Raw genomic sequence first — 19,269 nt, forward strand, 5'->3', positions numbered from 1 at the left:
GGATATGTTCTGAGAAATACGCCCTTAGGCAATTTCATTGTTGTACAATCATCATGGAGTGTAATTACACAAACAGAGAGAGTATAGCTTACTACACACCTAGGCTCCAAACCTGCACCTTGTTTTACTGAACTGAATATTGTAGGCAATTATAACACAATGGAAAGTATTTATGTATCTGAACATATTTAAGAAGAGGTACAGTAGAAAACTTAAAAGGTACAGTAAAAATACAATATAAAAGATAAAAATAGTATACCTGTATAGGGCATTTACTGTGAAAGGAACTTGCAAGACTGGAACTTGCTCTGGGTGAGTCAGTGAATGGTAAGTGAATGTGAAGGCCTAGGACATTACTGTAGACTACTATAGACTTTGTAAATACTGTACACCTAAGCTACACTGAATTTATTTAAAAAGTAATTGTGCTATGACATTACAAGGCTATGATGTTACTAGGCAACAGGAATTTATCAGCTTCAGCTTCATTATGGGACCACTGTTGTGTATGCTGCCTGCATTGACTAAAATGTCATTATACAGTTGCATGACTGTATTTATTGTTATGTTCTTTTTTGGACTGTTTTTATAGTTTAGATTATACTTTGGAAAAATTACTGAGCCTCTCTCGAGCTCCAGTTTCCTTGTCTTTGAGATGGGACAAATAATAGGACCTACACCATAGGGTGCTACTTCACTGGATTGTGTGGGAGAGTACATGTGGAGCTCTAGTGTGTTCGTTCCTTTACTTGTACAACTCACCAGAAGGATGACAGCTGTCATGAATAAAGCATGTGCTTTGCCCTGCCCCACTACAAGGTCCCACTACCAGTTGAAGAGTATACTCTGATTCATTGTGAAAATGCCAACAAGTGTGGTTATCCCTTGCTGGAAAGCAGGTTAAAAGGATTTTCATAATTCTGTACCTCTTCTCTTTCCTCCAGGCCTACTCTGTGAAGAAAACATTGATGACTGTGCCAGGGGTCCACATTGCCTTAATGGTGGTCAGTGCGTGGATAGGATTGGAGGCTACAGTTGTCGCTGCTTGCCTGGCTTTGCTGGGGAGCGATGTGAGGGAGACATCAACGAGTGCCTCTCCAACCCCTGCAGCTCTGAGGGCAGCCTGGACTGTATACAGCTCACCAATGACTACCTGTGTGTTTGCCGTAGCACCTTTACTGGTGAGAAGCTCTCTAGCCTCCTGGCCACTCTGCCTTGGAAGATGGTTTTAGTGAACAAATTGGGCCCTGTGACTTGTCCCAGACCCAAGTGAAGCCTTTCTTATATAAGAAAAACAACAGTAGCTTAATTTTTAAAAGCCAGTTTTTTCTTGGTCTGTACTCTATGGATGTTACAATCAGTGTCTACCTTTAATTTTTCCTGAGAGATTCTATTGTTGTGCATTGATTATATCATGCTATGGCAGGAATATTTTTTACAGTGTATATTGAAAGTAGTTGAACAAAATAACATTTCTTAATAGTGGCAAAATATCCAAAACCTAAAATTTACTATCTGAGTCATTTTAAAGTGTACAGTGTACAGTTCAGTGGCATTGTTTAGTACATTGACATTGTTGTTCTACTATCACCACCATTCATTCACAGAACTCTTTTCATCTGAACAAAATAACATTTTGTTTTAAGGAACCTTACGTCTAACTCTGGTTTCTTTGCCCTGCCTCCTTTGACATGTGAGGCTTGAATTACAGGGTAGTTCCTGCCACCGTGATCATTCCACTCCTAGGACTCAGAGAAGCTTAGGACCCTGCTTAGATACTTAAAGGGAGCAGGTCCAAATTCAAGTGTCTTTAACCAAGGATCGTTGATATGGGTATGAAATGAAAAGTGGCAGCGGTCACAAGCAATGCCCTGCTCAGTAAAGGCTTGACCATGTTCCTACTCTGTTCCCCAGCTGCTTTCTTTCATCACAGGGCATGAAGATGACCAAGCCCTGCCTCAGAAATAGGGGTCTTGTCACAAGAACTTACTAGTTACTTCTGGAGAGGGCAGCATGGTGACTGTTGGGAACTAAAATAGTCGTTTGTATCCAGATGTGGCAGGATACTCAGATTTGAAAATTATCATGCATTTCCTGGGGTCTGTAGTTGTATTTCTTATACAGAGGGTGTGATCAGATTCCTTGGGAGTCAGAAAATAGGCTTTAATAGTCTGTTTACAAACAATTCATCAAGCTGAACTCTGCTATATCCTGAGCCCATCTTCAGCCATCTTTCCTTCCAACTTTAAAGATATGCTACCTTACCATCTTAGAATTTTATAAAGAATAGGGATTCTGCAATATGGAAGCTCCCTGAATACACTAACATCCAAAAAGAAATAGTCCGTTGTGAACATAATAGCTATCGAGGCAATGTGGAACAGAATGAGTATGAACAGTCTGTCTACAGCCTCGTATTGGCCATACTGCAGCTGGAAAGCCAACGAAGCAAAACTGGCTCCCGTTTCTTTCATTGCCCCTGAGGCATTTTTCCCTGGAAACACTGACAAGCATTTGCAAAGTAAGGGGGAAGCAGGAGAAGGAAGGAATGGAGACCACTTTGAAGTAGTGTCCCACAGCCAGGAAGTAGTGTTTGTGTGTTTTCCACTTTGTGAATGAAAAAAAAAAAAAAATCTGTTGAATACATTGAGCGCAATTATTGTGGATGCTGTTGCAGAGATAAACAGCAAGGGACTGGTGGTCCACCAAGCTGTGTCCATGTGGTGGTTGCTCTTGGTTAGTGGCTGCTGCTGTGATTTGAAGAGACAAACATTTATACCTCTTGCTGCTTGATCTCATTGGCCAAAAACATTATATTTTTGTTTCATTTTTAAAGCTACCTCTTCTTTCCTGAGTGACCACAGGCCAGGTGGGGCCTATCTCCTGCTATTGACCAGGAGTCCCAGCTGTGCCCTGCGTCTCCTCTGTGTTTCCAGTTGACTCGTTCTTTATCTTGGAGCAGTGGCCCCCAGGGTCCTTCTGTTTTGGAACTATTCCTAGAGGAAACTAACTCTAGGAAAATTAAGCTGCATTTTAAGGAACTGAGTTAGGTTACGAAAGGCCAAAAAGTGATTGAAATGAGATATCACAGATGAAAATTCTCTATGCTGCAAATCACCTTTTAAATATATTGGCCTGATACAGCCTCTCCTATGAAGTAGATGACATTAACAAAATGCAGTGAATAGTTTTTCAACTGTTTCCTGCAATTTATGAAAGCTAAAGTGACTTCAAAAAGCTGAAGTGTGATTTCTCTTTTTTTGGTGGGATTTAAGTCACTTTTCTCACCCATCCTGTCGTGTGAGTTGGTACTTATTGTGGAGGCAAGACAGAGTAAGGGACTGGCCTGAGCCAGTGACAGGCCAATCATGCTGAGATGCAGTGAGTGTTTTCTTCCTATGCTCAGATTAGCACAGGCTTAGAACTGAACTCTCTCACACTTGCTTCACCTATGGCTAGTTCCCATCCCAGCAAAGTTTATTCAGTAACTTGCAGTGACTACTTCTGCCTTTTAAAACTTTTTTTATTTTTTATTTTCTGAGGCCGGCACTGTGAAACCTTCGTCGATGTGTGTCCCCAGATGCCCTGCCTGAATGGAGGGACTTGTGCTGTGGCCAGTAACATGCCTGATGGTTTCATTTGCCGTTGTCCCCCGGTAAGTGCCCTGTTGCTCATCTAAGAAGGGGCATTGTCTCTTCCATACAATCTGTGACAGAACTGAGATTAAACCTGGTTTAATCAATCTTCCAAATGGGAAGATTTCTCAGTTCTACTCTTTCACAAGAAAGTGCTTGGGTTCTTCCATTTAAAGCTGTTTACAAGTGACAAAACAAAACAAAAACAAAAGTAAATAACAGCTGTTTAGATACTCCCAGAAACAGTGAGCTTCCCAATCCATGACTGTCAGTCTTAAGAAAAACTAAGGGAAAACCACAAAAAGTGGTGGAATGCCCCCTTGAAAATAGGGCTGATGTATGTGGCTTCTTGACCCCAGGCTGGAGGGTAATCTCACTGCCCAGGTTGGGCCAGAGTTGGTGGAAATGCTGCTCTGCTTGCATTCTTTAGCAGGTTGCAAATTGGAAGCATTTGCAAATTGGAAGCAGGTTGCATTTGGAAGCAAGTTGTCTCTTAAAGTAGAGGGAAGCTTAATTTTAGCTCTTTGCTATACCCATTCTTTTATCACTGCCAGAGGCTGAAACCTTCCCAAAACAAGAGATTCCTATGCCTCGGGAGATACCAAAAGGAAACCTGTCTAGTAACCTTGGTTTGGGCTGAACAGGAAGTACAGAAGGGAGTAGTGAGATGTGGAGGTTTTCTAGAAACCCAAAACTTCCAATATGACTGTTTTCCTACCAATGCCATTTTTATTTCCTTACTGATTTCCACAGGGATTTTCCGGGGCAAGGTGCCAGAGCAGCTGTGGACAAGTGAAATGTAGGAAAGGGGAGCAGTGTGTGCACACCGCCTCTGGACCCCGCTGCTTTTGCCCCAACCCCCGGGACTGCGAGTCAGGCTGTGCTAGTAGCCCCTGCCAGCACGGGGGCAGCTGCCACCCTCAGCGCCAGCCTCCTTATTACTCCTGCCAGTGTGCCCCACCATTCTGGGGTAGCCGCTGTGAACTCTACACGGCACCCCCCAGCACCCCTCCTGCCACCTGTTTGAGCCAATATTGTGCCGACAAAGCTCGTGATGGCGTCTGTGATGAGGCCTGCAACAGCCATGCCTGCCAGTGGGATGGGGGTGACTGTTCTCTCACCATGGAGAACCCCTGGGCCAACTGCTCCTCCCCACTTCCCTGCTGGGATTATATCAACAACCAGTGTGATGAGCTGTGCAACACGGCCGAGTGCCTGTTTGACAACTTTGAATGCCAGGGGAACAGCAAGACATGCAAGTAAGGGCTTCACGTTTTCCAGAAGCTGAAGGGGACTGTCACTAACACACTTCAGTTTCTCATTCTTGCTCCTAACCACTCCAGTGCTTCAGCCTAAGCTGCCTCTGCTTTTCAGATGGTGCCAGCCTTGTCCCATCGCACACTACCCTGTGCTCTCCCTTGCTGACAAAGGGCCAGGAATGCTCATTGCATAATGACCCTCTCTCTCTGCCTATCTCTGCCTTCTCACCTGCTGCCTTCGTGACCTCCTGGGGGATATAACTTTTGGAAGTGGTGTTTCCCACTTCAAGCAGCCTCTCACATAACCTGCCTGCAGGATGGATGGAAAGGTCTGTATCTCTCTCTTCACCCCATTCCTTTCCCTAAGACTGTTTTTCCCCACCCAGGTTTATCAGGAAGCATGAATTAGATTAGGCCTGTGAACCCTCCTGGTCTTAATTGTTATAGTTGTAGGATGCTGTATGGTTTACTTAGGAACTTTCCTATTAATTAGCCATTCCATCTAATTTAATCCAAGTTAATTCTCAACAACCCATGAGGCATAGGTATTATTAACATTCTTTCATAGATGAGAGAACTTAGACCCAAGGGTTAAAGAACTTGCCAGAGCAAGTTGTTTCATTGACTCCTAATCTTTTGATTGAGATAGCATGAAAAGTTGTACCAAATAGTATAAATATCAAGGGGTAGGGTATGAGGAGAGGAGAGTGTAGATGAAATAGTTTGTACATCATTTAGGTTTGGGGGTTCTAATTCCTTTTGCAAATATTGAAAGAGCCTGTACAAGTAAGGTCTGGTGTGCTACAAGGACATACCCATCCCCCTTTAGCTTCTGTAGCTGGGATTCGCTCTTGGAAGGGGAAGAAATGGGTCATGTTAATATGGTTCTCTATGGCAACTCTCAATGGTTCAGGGCCATTTATCAAGTTTCTAGAGGCATCTTTCACTTCCTAAAGCCCGTTGTTACCTTACTGGGGACAATGGATACAAAGTAGAGGAAGCACGAACCAGGCTGACTTTTGTTTCAGATATGCAGCTTTGTTTGAAAACCTGACTTAACAGGATTGTAAACTGCCTGGGAGTCCCTAAGCTCCTGCAGCGTAGTGAGTACAGTGTTCTTTGTTTAGGAAGTACACAACAAGGATGAGTGGCGTAGACGATACGTACTCTGTGACATCAGGGATAGGAGATGCAAAGAAGGTTTTGTGAGGCATTTGGGTCCTGGGTGTGGGCCACAGAAAATGGGTAGGAAAATCCACAGTTAGTTCCAAATGAAAAAGCAAATAGAGCTCCAGTCTAATCTGAGCCCCTTTCTCCTGTTCTCTGCTTCCCCTTACCTAGGTATGACAAATACTGTGCAGACCACTTCAAAGACAACCACTGTGACCAGGGGTGCAACAGTGAGGAGTGTGGTTGGGATGGGCTGGACTGTGCTGCTGACCAGCCTGAGAACCTGGCAGAGGGTACCCTGGTTATTGTGGTATTGATGCCACCTGAACAGCTGCTCCAGGATGCTCGCAGCTTCTTGCGGGCACTGGGGACCCTGCTCCACACCAACCTGCGCATTAAGCGGGACTCCCAGGGGGAGCTCATGGTGTACCCCTATTATGGTGAGAAGTCAGCTGCCATGAAGAAACAGAGGATGACACGCAGGTCCATCCCTGGTGAACAAGAGCAGGAGGTGGCTGGGTGAGTGTTTGGTTTCTGAACTTCAAGGCTAATTTTATGAAGCCTAGCACTTTGATATGTAGCACATGTCATAACTCAACCTATAGAAATGCAAGGATCAGACAAATAGAATGGCCCACCACTTAAGATAAACCCATTACCCCAGTACTTATGTTTAAATGTAAAGATGTGCCTTGATCTTGGGCTCCTGAAAAGTGGACTGGGGTACACAGAAGGCAGGATGCCTGGAAGGCCTTCTCGGATGCCAGAATCCATAACCTTTTGCCAGAGTTGCCTCAGATCCCTTTATTAGTGACATTCCTTTGTACATTAATCATTGCCTTATTGTCAAGGCCCTTCTTTAGAATATACGTCTCTTTGACACAGGTAATGATCTTCACTTGCTCTGTCATTCACACCTCACTCTTTGTTGGTATATTCTCAAACTTTCAACCCTCCAACTAGCTGAGATACCAATGCACAGACAAAGGAAAATAAGGACTAAAAATGCACAGGGATGTATTTTTAGAGTAGCACTAAGTACCACTGAGTAGGTAGGAAAGAATGGAAGAAGACCACTGAAACCTTCAGGAGGAAAACAACTTCTCACTTTGTCATGCATTGCCTTAGCCGGAAGGCTTTGGTCAGCTAGACTAAGGAAGGTGGGACATCCTCTATGTGGGAATTAGTGTTTAAGATCTCAAGGGACAATATCCTAATTTCTGAGATATGTCTTAAAGCAGCATGCCAGAGGTGGGGACCTGATGCTGAAGGGGAGGAAGGGAGGCTCCCATCACCCTTTATGACACATTCTGCCTGACCTGCACTCTTCTGTTTTACCCCCATCCTCCTCCGCTTCTCCCTTGGCATCCCACAGCTCTAAAGTCTTTCTGGAAATTGACAACCGCCAGTGTGTTCAAGACTCAGACCACTGTTTCAAGAACACAGATGCAGCAGCAGCTCTCCTGGCCTCTCACGCCATACAGGGGACCCTGTCATACCCTCTCGTGTCTGTCGTCAGTGAGTGGCAGTGGTGTAAAGGGGAAAGGTGGCGGGGGGAGAGTGTCAGTTGGGGGAACAATTTTCATTATGTAGCCCTCTTATTTTTTCAGAACTGTTGAGGTCAAAGTTGCCCTCTAAATGAATCTAATGCTGACATTGAGAGGTTGATGTTTTATTCAGCACTTTCCCTGTCTCTGTGGACTTTCAGGTGAATCCCTGACTCCAGAACGCACTCAGCTCCTCTATCTCCTTGCTGTTGCTGTTGTCATCATTCTGTTTATTATTCTGCTGGGGGTAATCATGGCAAAACGAAAGCGTAAGCATGGCTCTCTCTGGCTGCCTGAAGGTTTCACTCTTCGCCGAGATGCAAGCAATCACAAGCGTCGTGAGCCAGTGGGACAGGATGCTGTGGGGCTGAAGTAAGAGGCGTTGCCAACAAGCCACTATTCACAGTATAAGTAGGGATGACTAGAAAAGCGTATCTTGTTGAATCATGATTTTAAATTCTAAGCTCTGGACATTTACTCGCACTGCCTGTGATTCTAAATGCCTTGTGAGTGACTGAAACCACAGTCAGAGCCTGGGTGCATCTATTCTGTGCATATTATCACAGTGCCACCCAGCTTCTGTGTTGAGGTGCGCTTTTGTTGTAAGCTCACGCTCAGTGGGAAGGGAAAGGATGAATGCCAAGGGAATATCACAGAAATACTGCCCATCTTCTCTGGGCCAAGACCCTGCAAGATTGTAATAGAGCCATGGGAGTGTGTCATGATGGAAAGTGTTGAAAACCGCTCTATTAGTTTATGACATAACTGCCATTCTTATTTTTTATTTTTATAATCATATTAGAAATCTCTCAGTGCAAGTCTCAGAAGCTAACCTAATTGGTTCTGGAACAAGTGAACACTGGGTCGATGACGAAGGGCCCCAACCAAAGAAAGTGAAGGTGAGGTGGCCATGGTAGAACCACCATTGTCAGACATTATCTGGTTACATTTCAAATTTCTGTCCTTTAGCTCCTGAGTGTCCTGAATGGGAGTAAAGAGTGATAGTCTTTATATGTTACCCAGACAATAACTATCCTAGGTTCTTTTAAACGGCAGGAATCCTTAGGACATTGATGACCTTGGGTTACCTACGTATACTCTTCAAGAATAACTCTTTAAAAATATTAAAACAAACACGTCTCTTTCCTTTTGTGTCATGCTGGCAGTAGTCAAGTTAGGAATGGTGTGTGTAGATGGCAATTCCTTCATGGCCACGTCTCTTCCTTATCCTGTATGGGTACTTCTCCTTCTATAAGAAAAGATGAAATTAAGCAGTAGAAGAAATTCAGTGATCATTGACATTGGTAAAACGAAAGCCAGTGATCATGGCAAAACGTTGACATTGGAGGCTCCATACTTTGAGCCCAGGAAACTAAAACCATATAAAAGCAAGTGGTAGATTGAGCTGAGACTGACATGAAAAAGGAGACCATCCACCCACAGCTATGCATTGCTGGGAGCTGGTAGAGCATGATGGTTAAGAAGACCATCGCTGGCCCTCACCCCTCCTCAGGCAGAGCAAGAGATGGATGTGTTGGATGTGAATATCTGGGGCCCAGGTCAGCACCTGGCCTCTTCCCCTCTTCACTGGGCTGTGTCTGCCCATGGTTCCACATTGCTGTCTCTGTGTTTGCCCCATCCAGCCATACACCCCTTCCCAATTTCACAGACTCTAAATCAGCTTGAGGAAGTGAATGCTTAAGGAATGTAGCTGTGAAGAAATTATGATAGTAACTAATCTTTAGTTAATATCAGAACTGGATTCAAATCCAAAACTCTGCCACTTAGTAGCTGGCAAGTTACTTAACCTCTTTGTAATTATCATTTCTTGTAAAATGCAGATAATAATAAACCTTTCCTCTGTGGGTTGTTGTGTTGGCATATGTGCCTTATCTAATTTCCTGTCATGTACTAAGTGTTCAGTAAAGGGTAGCTGCTTTTAAATTATCATAATTATTATTGAATAGTCTTTCCTGAGTGCTTTCTACATGTTGGGTGTTATGTTAGGTACAAGGAAGCAATGTTGAACAAGGCTTATTTTGCCTTCTCGAGAAGCTTACAGCCTGGTGGTGGAGATGGCCATGTAATACTATGTAAGCACTTAAAACAAGATCAGTTAAGCAGAGGTGAGCAGAGTATGCTTTTTAGGGCCAACAAGAAGAATTAAAGTTTACTTTCTAGTGGAGGGTAGGAAAAGTGAGAATTGGGTGCTCTGGAGATCTAAAGGCTAAAGCCTAGAGTTTGGGATGGGGGAAGGGAATTGTCTAGATGATGCAGGAAAAGTAAGCAGGAGCCACATCACGAGAGCAGTGGGAAGCCAAGGCTGAGGTAATCCTCCGGAGGGGTGGAGGAGTAGGAAGAGAGAAAACAATGGGAGATAAGCAGGGGTGGTGGAGACTCTGGACAGCTTCTCATTAGCAGTTTCTGGTGGTGGCCAGATTGATAGGGAGCGTTGTTTTCACCTTTCAGGCTGAAGATGAAGCCTTACTCTCAGAAGAAGACGACCCCATTGATCGACGGCCATGGACACAGCAGCACCTTGAAGCTGCAGACATCCGTAGGACACCATCGCTGGCCCTCACCCCTCCTCAGGCAGAGCAGGAGGTGGATGTGTTGGATGTGAATGTCCGGGGCCCAGGTCAGCACCCGGCCTCTTCCCCTCTTCACTGGGCTGTGTCTGCCCATGGTTCCACATTGCTGTCCCTGTGTTTGCCCCATCCAGCCATACACCCCTTCCCAATTTCACAGACTGTAAATCAGCTTGAGGAAATGAATGCTTAAGAAATGTAGCCATGAAGAAATTATCAACTCAGAAAGGGAAGGATTTCACATTGCTTCACGTACAGTGTGTTGAGACTAAACAGGCTGATAAAATGGGTTAGATTGTAGTAGGACAGAAAAATAATATCCCAAAGCAGAGGATAGTTAGTTAATACCTTATGCATATATCAGTTGCTCTATTAATATTACATATTTTTAAATGTCCAATTAAAATAACATATCACTTAAACTTGAAAAGAAAAACTTGTTTTATTTAGAGAAGAACCCCCAGCTTAAAAAGACTTGTACTTTCCCATTATTATTTACAGAAACGATGTCATCAGAGGAAAAGGTAGCAAATGTGAAACTAATAACCAGTTACTACAAGAAGTGCAGGGAATTCTTTGCCCCTAAGAGTAACTAAAATAGAGCTGTTTCAAGCTGAAGATAGGGTTAACTGCCTTCTCCTTCTTGAGTACTTTATGGAATTTTCCATTCCTACAGATGGCTGCACCCCATTAATGTTGGCTTCTCTCCGAGGAGGCAGCTCAGATTTGAGTGATGAAGATGAAGATGCAGAGGACTCTTCTGCTAACATCATCACAGACTTGGTCTACCAAGGTGCCAGCCTCCAGGCCCAGACGGACCGGACTGGTGAGATGGCCCTGCACCTTGCAGCCCGCTACTCAAGGGCTGATGCTGCCAAGCGTCTCCTGGATGCAGGTGCAGATGCCAATGCCCAGGACAACATGGGCCGCTGCCCCCTCCATGCTGCAGTGGCAGCTGATGCCCAAGGTGTCTTCCAGGTAAAGAACATGAGAAGAGTCACTTGAATAATAATTCCTATGGCTCTGTACAGTTTTATCTTTTTTAAGGAACTAATATCTCATTGAATTTATTCAATCATTTGAGAGATTAGGGCAGGTATTAGAGTCATGCCTGCTAGATGGGAAAGTGGGAAGGGAGACAGGCAAACTGACCCAGCTCTATATAGGAAGATAGTGATAGAGCCAACTGCAGACAACAGCAGTCTTTCTGATTATTAGTGATAATTTGTTGTGCCAAGATGCTTCCCAAATGCATAGATTAGATGAGAGTGATACCTGGTCTGGAGCCTTTGACTTGTATCCGCTACTGCTTACGGATTGGCCTGACTGTATGGGCTTCCAGCTGCTCATTGGCAGTTTTCTTGACCTGAGTTCCTATTATATTCCTTGATGCCTGTTTATCCTTATGAGGAAATCAGAAGCATTCTGAATCACCTTAGACTGTAGACTGACTGAAGTTGTGATATTTCCCCACATCCCTCTTCTTTCCTGAGGAAGTAGAAGGCTCTTCACTTTACATCGGCCATTATTTATTGAGCACGTATTTGTTTATTTATTCAATCAACAACTATTTATTGATTGATGACGATAGAATCTTGGGCACAAAGATAACAAGACTTTCCCTCCCCTCCGGGAACCTACAGTGTAGCCTCTGCTCTGATGCCCTTGTTTCTTCACTGAGTTTCATTATTTTCCTTCATCCAGATGACTCTCTTTTCTGTATTTTCTCCTCTTCTAGATTCTGATTCGCAACCGAGTAACTGATCTAGATGCCAGGATGAATGATGGTACTACACCCCTGATCCTGGCTGCCCGCCTGGCTGTGGAGGGCATGGTGGCAGAACTGATCAACTGCCAAGCAGATGTGAATGCAGTGGATGACCATGGTAGGGATGAAAGGCAGGGATTTGGATTCTTACCTGCAAAGCATGCCTCTGAGGAGGGGGAATGGTTACATGACCCTTAAAGAACTGTCTGAGATTCAAATACGTGGGAGATTCACTCATTCTTTCATTCATGCATTTATTCATTCTTCCTTTAACATGCTGAGCTCAGAGATCCAAGCCAGTAGGAGATCCCTAATTAAAATGAGGGATTTTTAATGAGGGTTCTTGGACCTCAGAGCAGATACATGAAAGGTGTTCCCATGTAGTTTCCTAGGCATACCACTCTTGATTTGAGGATTTATGAGAGCTGACTTCTCTAGGAGAGTTGTGGAATATTCTCAATATAAATTCTGACATGTAATATATAGGTTTTTGTCTTCAGTATGTAACAGGGTAGATTCTGCCATGTAGGGGACATGAATACCTCATACAAGTGATCCTTTCACCTAGAGGTCTTCTGCAGGCTAGGCAGCCTGTACTGAAGTATTTCTAGAACAGAGGAAAAGGAAGAGATTACTTTGGTTTTTCCTATAGACCCCTACAGAGAACTGCTTCCTGCTGATCTCTGGGGAATTTAAAGTTTCGTTGTACAAGTCATGGTGTTTTTTTACTAAGAGTATGATATGTCTGTTTATAAAAATGTTTCTCCCCTTCAGGAAAATCTGCCCTTCACTGGGCAGCTGCTGTCAATAATGTGGAGGCGACTCTTTTGCTGTTGAAAAATGGGGCTAACCGAGACATGCAGGACAACAAGGTACAATTTGTGGGCTCTGAGCTTGAGGAGGCTCATAGCAGTGCCTCAGTTATAAGCTCCTTCCCATTTCTCCTTACAGCTTCTCTTGCGATATGTATAGACAAAGATGGAAGCAGTTTGGGCAGACACTGGGTTTGGAGAGCTTGATGAGAATATAGGGCTTCTCCAGGCATGTGTCAGGATGGAGTTCTTTTCCCTCTCGGTGTTCAGCTTGCAGTAGGCTGGCTATAGATAGCTTGGTGTAACCTTTTCTCTTCCCTGACATTCCTTTTCTCCAGCCGTCTCTTCTGTTCATAGTCACTTCTTTTTCTCTTGTTTTCTTTCTTTTTTCCCTCCTGCTGCTGCTTTTTCTATCCTTGGATACCCTGATGTTTTCCTGTTTGATTTCTCTCCATCTGAGTTTTTTGTCCTGCTTCCTTCTGTCATTCATCTTCTCTCAGTTTTCTTCATTTTCCTCATCTTAGTCCTTTCTTGCACATGTTTTGTCTCTTCTTTCTTTCGCTGTTTCCCTTATTTTTTCCCAGTTCTGTGCATGCCTTAGTTTTTTCTCTTCCTACCTTTCTTATTTCTAACTCCTTTTCCTATTAGAACCTTATTTTGATAAGCTCAGTACTCTTTTAAGTGAGTCTCTGGCTCAGGGGCATGCTTTATTTTATGAATTCCCAACTAAAGAGATGTTCCCCCTAAGGTGCAAAATTGTTTTTTGAGGAGAGGTGAAATAATCTTACTCTTTTTATGTATAAATCACAGATATACATTCAGTACACTGGTAGAGGCACAGCCTATCTGTGGTGTTAATATTTCATCGGGGAGATAATTAGGAAAACATGTCTAAGGGGGTGATAATAAGAAAGACTGAGAAAAACTGCTATATTCTCAAGAGTGTTATTAACGTGTTCTGTGATGGGCCTTTTCTGTAGGAAGAGACACCTCTGTTTCTTGCTGCCCGGGAGGGGAGCTATGAAGCAGCCAAGATCCTGTTAGACCATTTTGCCAATCGAGACATCACAGACCATATGGACCGTCTTCCCCGGGATGTGGCTCGGGATCGCATGCACCATGACATTGTGCGCCTCCTGGATGAATACAATGTGACCCCAAGCCCTCCAGGCACCGTGCTGACTTCTGCTCTCTCACCTGTCATCTGTGGGCCCAACAGATCTTTCCTCAGCCTGAAGCACACACCAATGGGCAAGAAGTCTAGACGGCCCAGTGCCAAGAGTACCATGCCCACTAGCCTCCCTAACCTTGCCAAGGAGGCGAAGGATGCCAAGGGTAGTAGGAGGAAGAAGTCTCTGAGTGAGAAGGTCCAACTGTCTGAGAGTTCAGTAACTTTATCTCCTGTTGATTCCCTAGAATCTCCTCATACATACGTTTCCGATACCACATCCTCTCCAATGATTACATCCCCTGGGATCTTACAGGCCTCACCCAACCCTATGTTGGCCACTGCCGCCCCTCCTGCCTCAGTCCATGCCCAGCATGCACTGTCTTTTTCTAACCTTCATGAAATGCAGCCTTTGGCTCATGGGGCCAGCACTGTGCTTCCCTCAGTGAGCCAGTTGCTATCCCACCACCACATTGTGCCCCCAGGCAGTGGCAGTGCTGGAAGCTTGAGTAGGCTCCATCCAGTCCCAGTCCCAGCAGACTGGATGAACCGCATGGAGGTGAATGAAACCCAGTATAATGAGATGTTTGGTATGGTCCTGGCTCCAGCTGAGGGCACCCACCCTAGCATAGCTCCCCAGAGCAGGCCACCTGAAGGGAAGCACATAACCACCCCTCGGGAGCCCTTGCCCCCCATTGTGACTTTCCAGCTCATCCCTAAAGGCAGTATTGCCCAACCAGCGGGGGCTCCCCAGCCTCAGTCCACCTGCCCTCCAGCTGTTACGGGCCCCCTGCCCACCATGTACCAGATTCCAGAAATGGCCCGTTTGCCCAGTGTGGCTTTCCCCACTGCCATGATGCCCCAACAGGACGGGCAGGTAGCTCAGACCATTCTCCCAGCCTATCATCCTTTCCCAGCCTCTGTGGGCAAGTACCCCACACCCCCTTCACAGCACAGTTATGCTTCCTCAAATGCTGCTGAGCGAACACCCAGTCACAGTGGTCACCTCCAGGGTGAGCATCCCTACCTGACACCATCCCCAGAGTCTCCTGACCAGTGGTCAAGTTCATCACCCCACTCTGCTTCTGACTGGTCAGATGTGACCACCAGCCCTACCCCTGGGGGTGCTGGAGGAGGTCAGCGGGGACCTGGGACACACATGTCTGAGCCACCACACAACAACATGCAGGTTTATGCGTGAAAGAGTCCACCTCCAGTGTAGAGACATAACTGCCTTTTGTAAATGCTGCTGAGGAACAAATGAAGGTCATCCGGGAGAGAAATGAAGAAATCTCTGGAGCCAGCTTCTAGAGGTAGGAAAGAGAAGATGCTTTTATTCAGATAATGCAAGAGAAGCAATTTGTCAGTTTCACTGGGTATCTGCAAGGCTTATTGATTATTCTAATCTAATAATCAAGACAAGTTTATGGAAATGCGAGATGAATGCAAGCCTTGAGTCCATGTTTACTCTCTTCTATTTGGAGCATAAGATGGATGCTTACTGAAGCCCAGACATTCTTGCAGCCTTGACTGTGTTTTAAGCCCTGCGGGCTTCTGCCATATCCATGAGAAGATTCTACACTAGAGTCCTGTTGGGAATTGTGCCCTGGAATTCTGCCTGAATTGACCTATGCATCTTCTCCTCCTTGGACATTCTTTTGTCTTCATTTGGTGCTTTCGATTTTGCACCTCTCCATGATTGTAGCCCTACCAGCATGTTATAGGGCAAGACCTTTGTGTTTTTAATCATTCCGGCCCATGAAAGCAACTTTGGTCTCCTTTCCCCTCCTGTCTTCCCAGTATCTCTTGGAGTCTCACGAGGTTTACTTTGGTATGGTTCTCAGCATAAACCTTTCAAGTATGTTTCTTTAGAAAATGGACATACTGTATTATGTTCTCCTGCATATATCATTCCTGGAGAGAGAAGGGGAGCAGAATATTTTTCTTCCACAAATTTTGGGGGCAGGAGATCCCTTCAAGAGGCTACACCTTAATTTTTCTTGTCTGTGTGCAGGTCTTCATATAAACTTACCAGGAAGAAGGGTATGAGTCTGTTGTTTTTCTGTGTATGGGCCTGGTCAGTGTGACGTTTTATCCTTGATCGTCTAGTTACTATGACCCTCCCTACTTTTTTAAAACCAGAAAAAGGTTTGGAATGTTGGAATGACCAAGCGGCAAGCTAACTTGTGCAAGAGCCGGCTACCCACCCACAGGTCCCCTACTTCCTACCAAGCATTCCATTGACTGCGTGTATGGAACATATTTGTCCCAGATCTGAGCACTCTAGGCCTGTTTTACTCACTCACCCAGCATATGAAACTAGTCTTAACTGTCGAGCCTTTCCTTTCATCTCCACAGAAGACACTGTCTCAAATGTTGTACCCTTGCTCTTTAGGACTGAACTTTCCTTAGCCCAAGGGACCCATTGACAGTTGTCTTCCTTTTGTCGGATGATCAGTCTCTACTTTCTGATTATCTTGCTGCTTAAAGACCTGCTCACCAATCTTTCTTTCACACTTGTGGTCTGAGTTATTGGTATACCCAGTATGTTCTCACTGAAGACATGGACTTTGTGTTTAAGTGCAGGAAATGGAAAGTTGGACTTGTTTTCTATGGTCCAAGACAGCCCTATAAGAAGATTGGAAAAGGAGGAACTATATAGCTGTTTTCTGCTACCATTTCTTTTCCTCTGAAGCGGCCATGGCATTCCCTTTGGCAACTAACATAGAAACTCAACAGAACGTTTTCCTTTCCTAGAGTCACCTTCTAGATGATAATGGACAACTACAGACTTGCTCATTGTTCACACTGTGACTGCCCCTCACCTGAACCCACTGTTTGTATTCATGCTCTTGGCAGTTTCCTTGACTCTCTTTTAAGGGCAGAAGCATTTTAGTTAATAGTAGAAAAATAATAGTTTTCTTCCTCTTCTCCTTGGGCCAGTTAATAATTGGTCCATGGCTACACTGCCACTTTTGTCAGGTACTGTGATGCCCATGACACCTGCAAAATGAGTTCTGCCTGGGCATTTTGTAGATATTAACAGGTGAATTCCTGACTCTTTTGGTTTGAATGACAGTTCTCATTCCTTCTGTGGCTGCAAGTATACATCAGTGCTTCCCACTTACCTAATATGTCTGTTGGTGGCCCCATATGGAAACCCTGTGTGTCTGTTAGCATGATAGTTTACAAATGGTTTTTTCAGTCCTATCCAAATTTATTGAACCAACAAAAATAATTATTTCTGCCCTGAGATAAGCAGATTAAGTTTGTTCATTGTCTGCTTTATTCTCTCCATGTGGCAACATTCTGTCAGCCTCTTTCATAGTGTGCAAACATTTTACCATTCTAAATGGTGACTCTCTGTCCTTGGATCCATTTATTATTCATAGATGAGGAAAACCTTTCTGCATGGACCTCTGTGGACCACAGCATTCCTGCCTCTTCCTACCCTCCTGCCCCAGCCCCACTTCTGAAAATATCAGCTGCTGATCCAGCCACTGGATATTTTATATCCTCCCTTTTCCCTAAGCACGATGTCAGACCAAATTGCTTGTTTCTTTTTCTTGGAATACTTTAATTTGGATCCTTTGGGTTTGGAGAAAGGGAATGTGAAAGCTGTCATTACAGACAACAGGTTTCAGTGATGAGGAGGACAACACTGCCTTTTGAACATTTTACTGATCTGTTAGATTTTAAGAACTCTTGAATTGTGTGGTATCTAATAAAAGGGAAGGTAAGATGGATAATCACTTTCTTATTTGGGTTCTGAATTGGAGACTCGGTTTTTATGAGATACATCTTTTATGCCATGTATAGATCCTCCCCTGTTATTTTTGGTTTATTTTTATTTTTATACATTCTTTCTTTCTTTGACTCCTCTTCTGCCTGCTTTTGGGGATAGGTTTTTTGTTTGTTTATTTGCTTCCTCTGTTCTGTTTTAAGCATCATTTTCTTAGGTGGGGGAGGCAGAGGTATGAGGGAAAGAGAGTCTGAGAATTAAAGATTTTAGTATAAGCAATTGGCTGTGATGCTGAAATCCATTGTATCATCTTATTGAATTTGACAATTTGTAATTCTTGCATAATAAAGAACCAAAGGTATAATGTTTTGTTGAGAGGTGGTTTAGGGATTTTGGCCCTAACGAATACAGTGAATGTATGATGACTATTTGGGAGGATACATTTATGTACCCAGAGGCCCCCACTAATAACTGGTACTATGGTTACTTCCTTGTGTACATTTCTCTTAAAAGTGATATTATATCTGTTTGTATGAGAAACCCAATAACCAATAAAATGACCGCATATTCCTGACTAAACATAGTAAGGAAAATGCACACTTTGTTTTTACTTTTCCGTTTCATTCTAAAGGTAGTTAAGATGAAATTTATATGAAAGCATTTTTATCACAAAATAAAAAAGGTTTGCCAAGCTCAGTGGTGTTGTATTTTTTATTTTGCAGTACTGCATCCCTGGCCTGGCAGTGTTACCTCATGATGTCATAATTTGCTGAGAGAGCAAATTTTCTTTTCTTTCTGAATCCCACAAAGCCTAGCATCAAACTTCTTTTTTTCTTCCTTTAGTTAGATCATAAATAAATGATCCTGGGGAAAAAGAATCTGTCAAATAGGAAACATCACGAAACTGAGCACTCTTCTGTGCACTAGCTATAGCTGGTGACAGACAGTTGCTCAGGGACAAAGTGCCTTCCAGTGGAAATGCGAAGTAGTTGCTATAGCAAGAATTGGGAATTGGGATATAAGTAATAATATTAATTATGCTGTTATGTAAACAATTGGTTTGTAATATTCCTTAAGTGAACTTTGCATAGAACTTAATATACAGGATTATAAAATAATATTTTGTGGCCGGGCGCAGTGGCTCAAGCCTGTAATCCCAGCACTTTGGGAGGCCGAGACGGGCGGATCACGAGGTCAGGAGATCGAGACCATCCTGGCTAACACGGTGACACCCCGTCTCTACTAAAAAATACAAAAAACTAGCCGGGCGTGGTGGCGGCGCCTGTAGTCCCAGCTACTCGGGAGGCTGAGGCAGGAGAATGGCGTAAACCCGGGAGGCGGAGCTTGCAGTGAGCTGAGATCCGGCCACTGCACTCCAGCCTGGGTGACAGAGCCAGACTCCGTCTCAAAAAAATAATAATAATAATAATAATATTTTGTGTATAAATTTGTTATAAGTTCACATTCATACATTTATAAAGTCAGATATTTGAACATGAATACTTGATGTTGATAATATGTATGGCATTAGCAGTCTCATATTGACCCTAGCATCTTATTTCCATTTTCCATTATTTTGC

At 43.9% G+C, this 19,269-nt stretch overlaps 1 protein-coding gene across 1 annotated transcript in view; it reads left to right on the plus strand.

The window, feature by feature from the left end:
* NOTCH2 (notch receptor 2) overlaps positions 1-18,385 on the plus strand; it is a 158,506-nt gene extending 140,121 nt beyond the window's left edge. Inside the window, exons 23-34 of the mRNA XM_007977333.3 lie at positions 945-1,181; positions 3,543-3,655; positions 4,389-4,894; positions 6,236-6,583; positions 7,440-7,582; positions 7,773-7,983; positions 8,414-8,510; positions 10,081-10,249; positions 10,876-11,177; positions 11,938-12,085; positions 12,742-12,839; positions 13,760-18,385. Coding sequence (XP_007975524.2) covers positions 945-1,181; positions 3,543-3,655; positions 4,389-4,894; positions 6,236-6,583; positions 7,440-7,582; positions 7,773-7,983; positions 8,414-8,510; positions 10,081-10,249; positions 10,876-11,177; positions 11,938-12,085; positions 12,742-12,839; positions 13,760-15,148 — 3,761 coding nt within the window. The 3' untranslated portion in view covers positions 15,149-18,385. The remainder of the gene's footprint in view (positions 1-944; positions 1,182-3,542; positions 3,656-4,388; positions 4,895-6,235; positions 6,584-7,439; positions 7,583-7,772; positions 7,984-8,413; positions 8,511-10,080; positions 10,250-10,875; positions 11,178-11,937; positions 12,086-12,741; positions 12,840-13,759) is intronic.
* Positions 18,386-19,269: the final 884 nt, after the last annotated feature.

The sequence above is a fragment of the Chlorocebus sabaeus genome, chromosome 20 (assembly GCF_047675955.1).
Source record: "Chlorocebus sabaeus isolate Y175 chromosome 20, mChlSab1.0.hap1, whole genome shotgun sequence".
In the NCBI taxonomy this organism is placed as follows: Eukaryota; Metazoa; Chordata; class Mammalia; order Primates; family Cercopithecidae; genus Chlorocebus; species Chlorocebus sabaeus.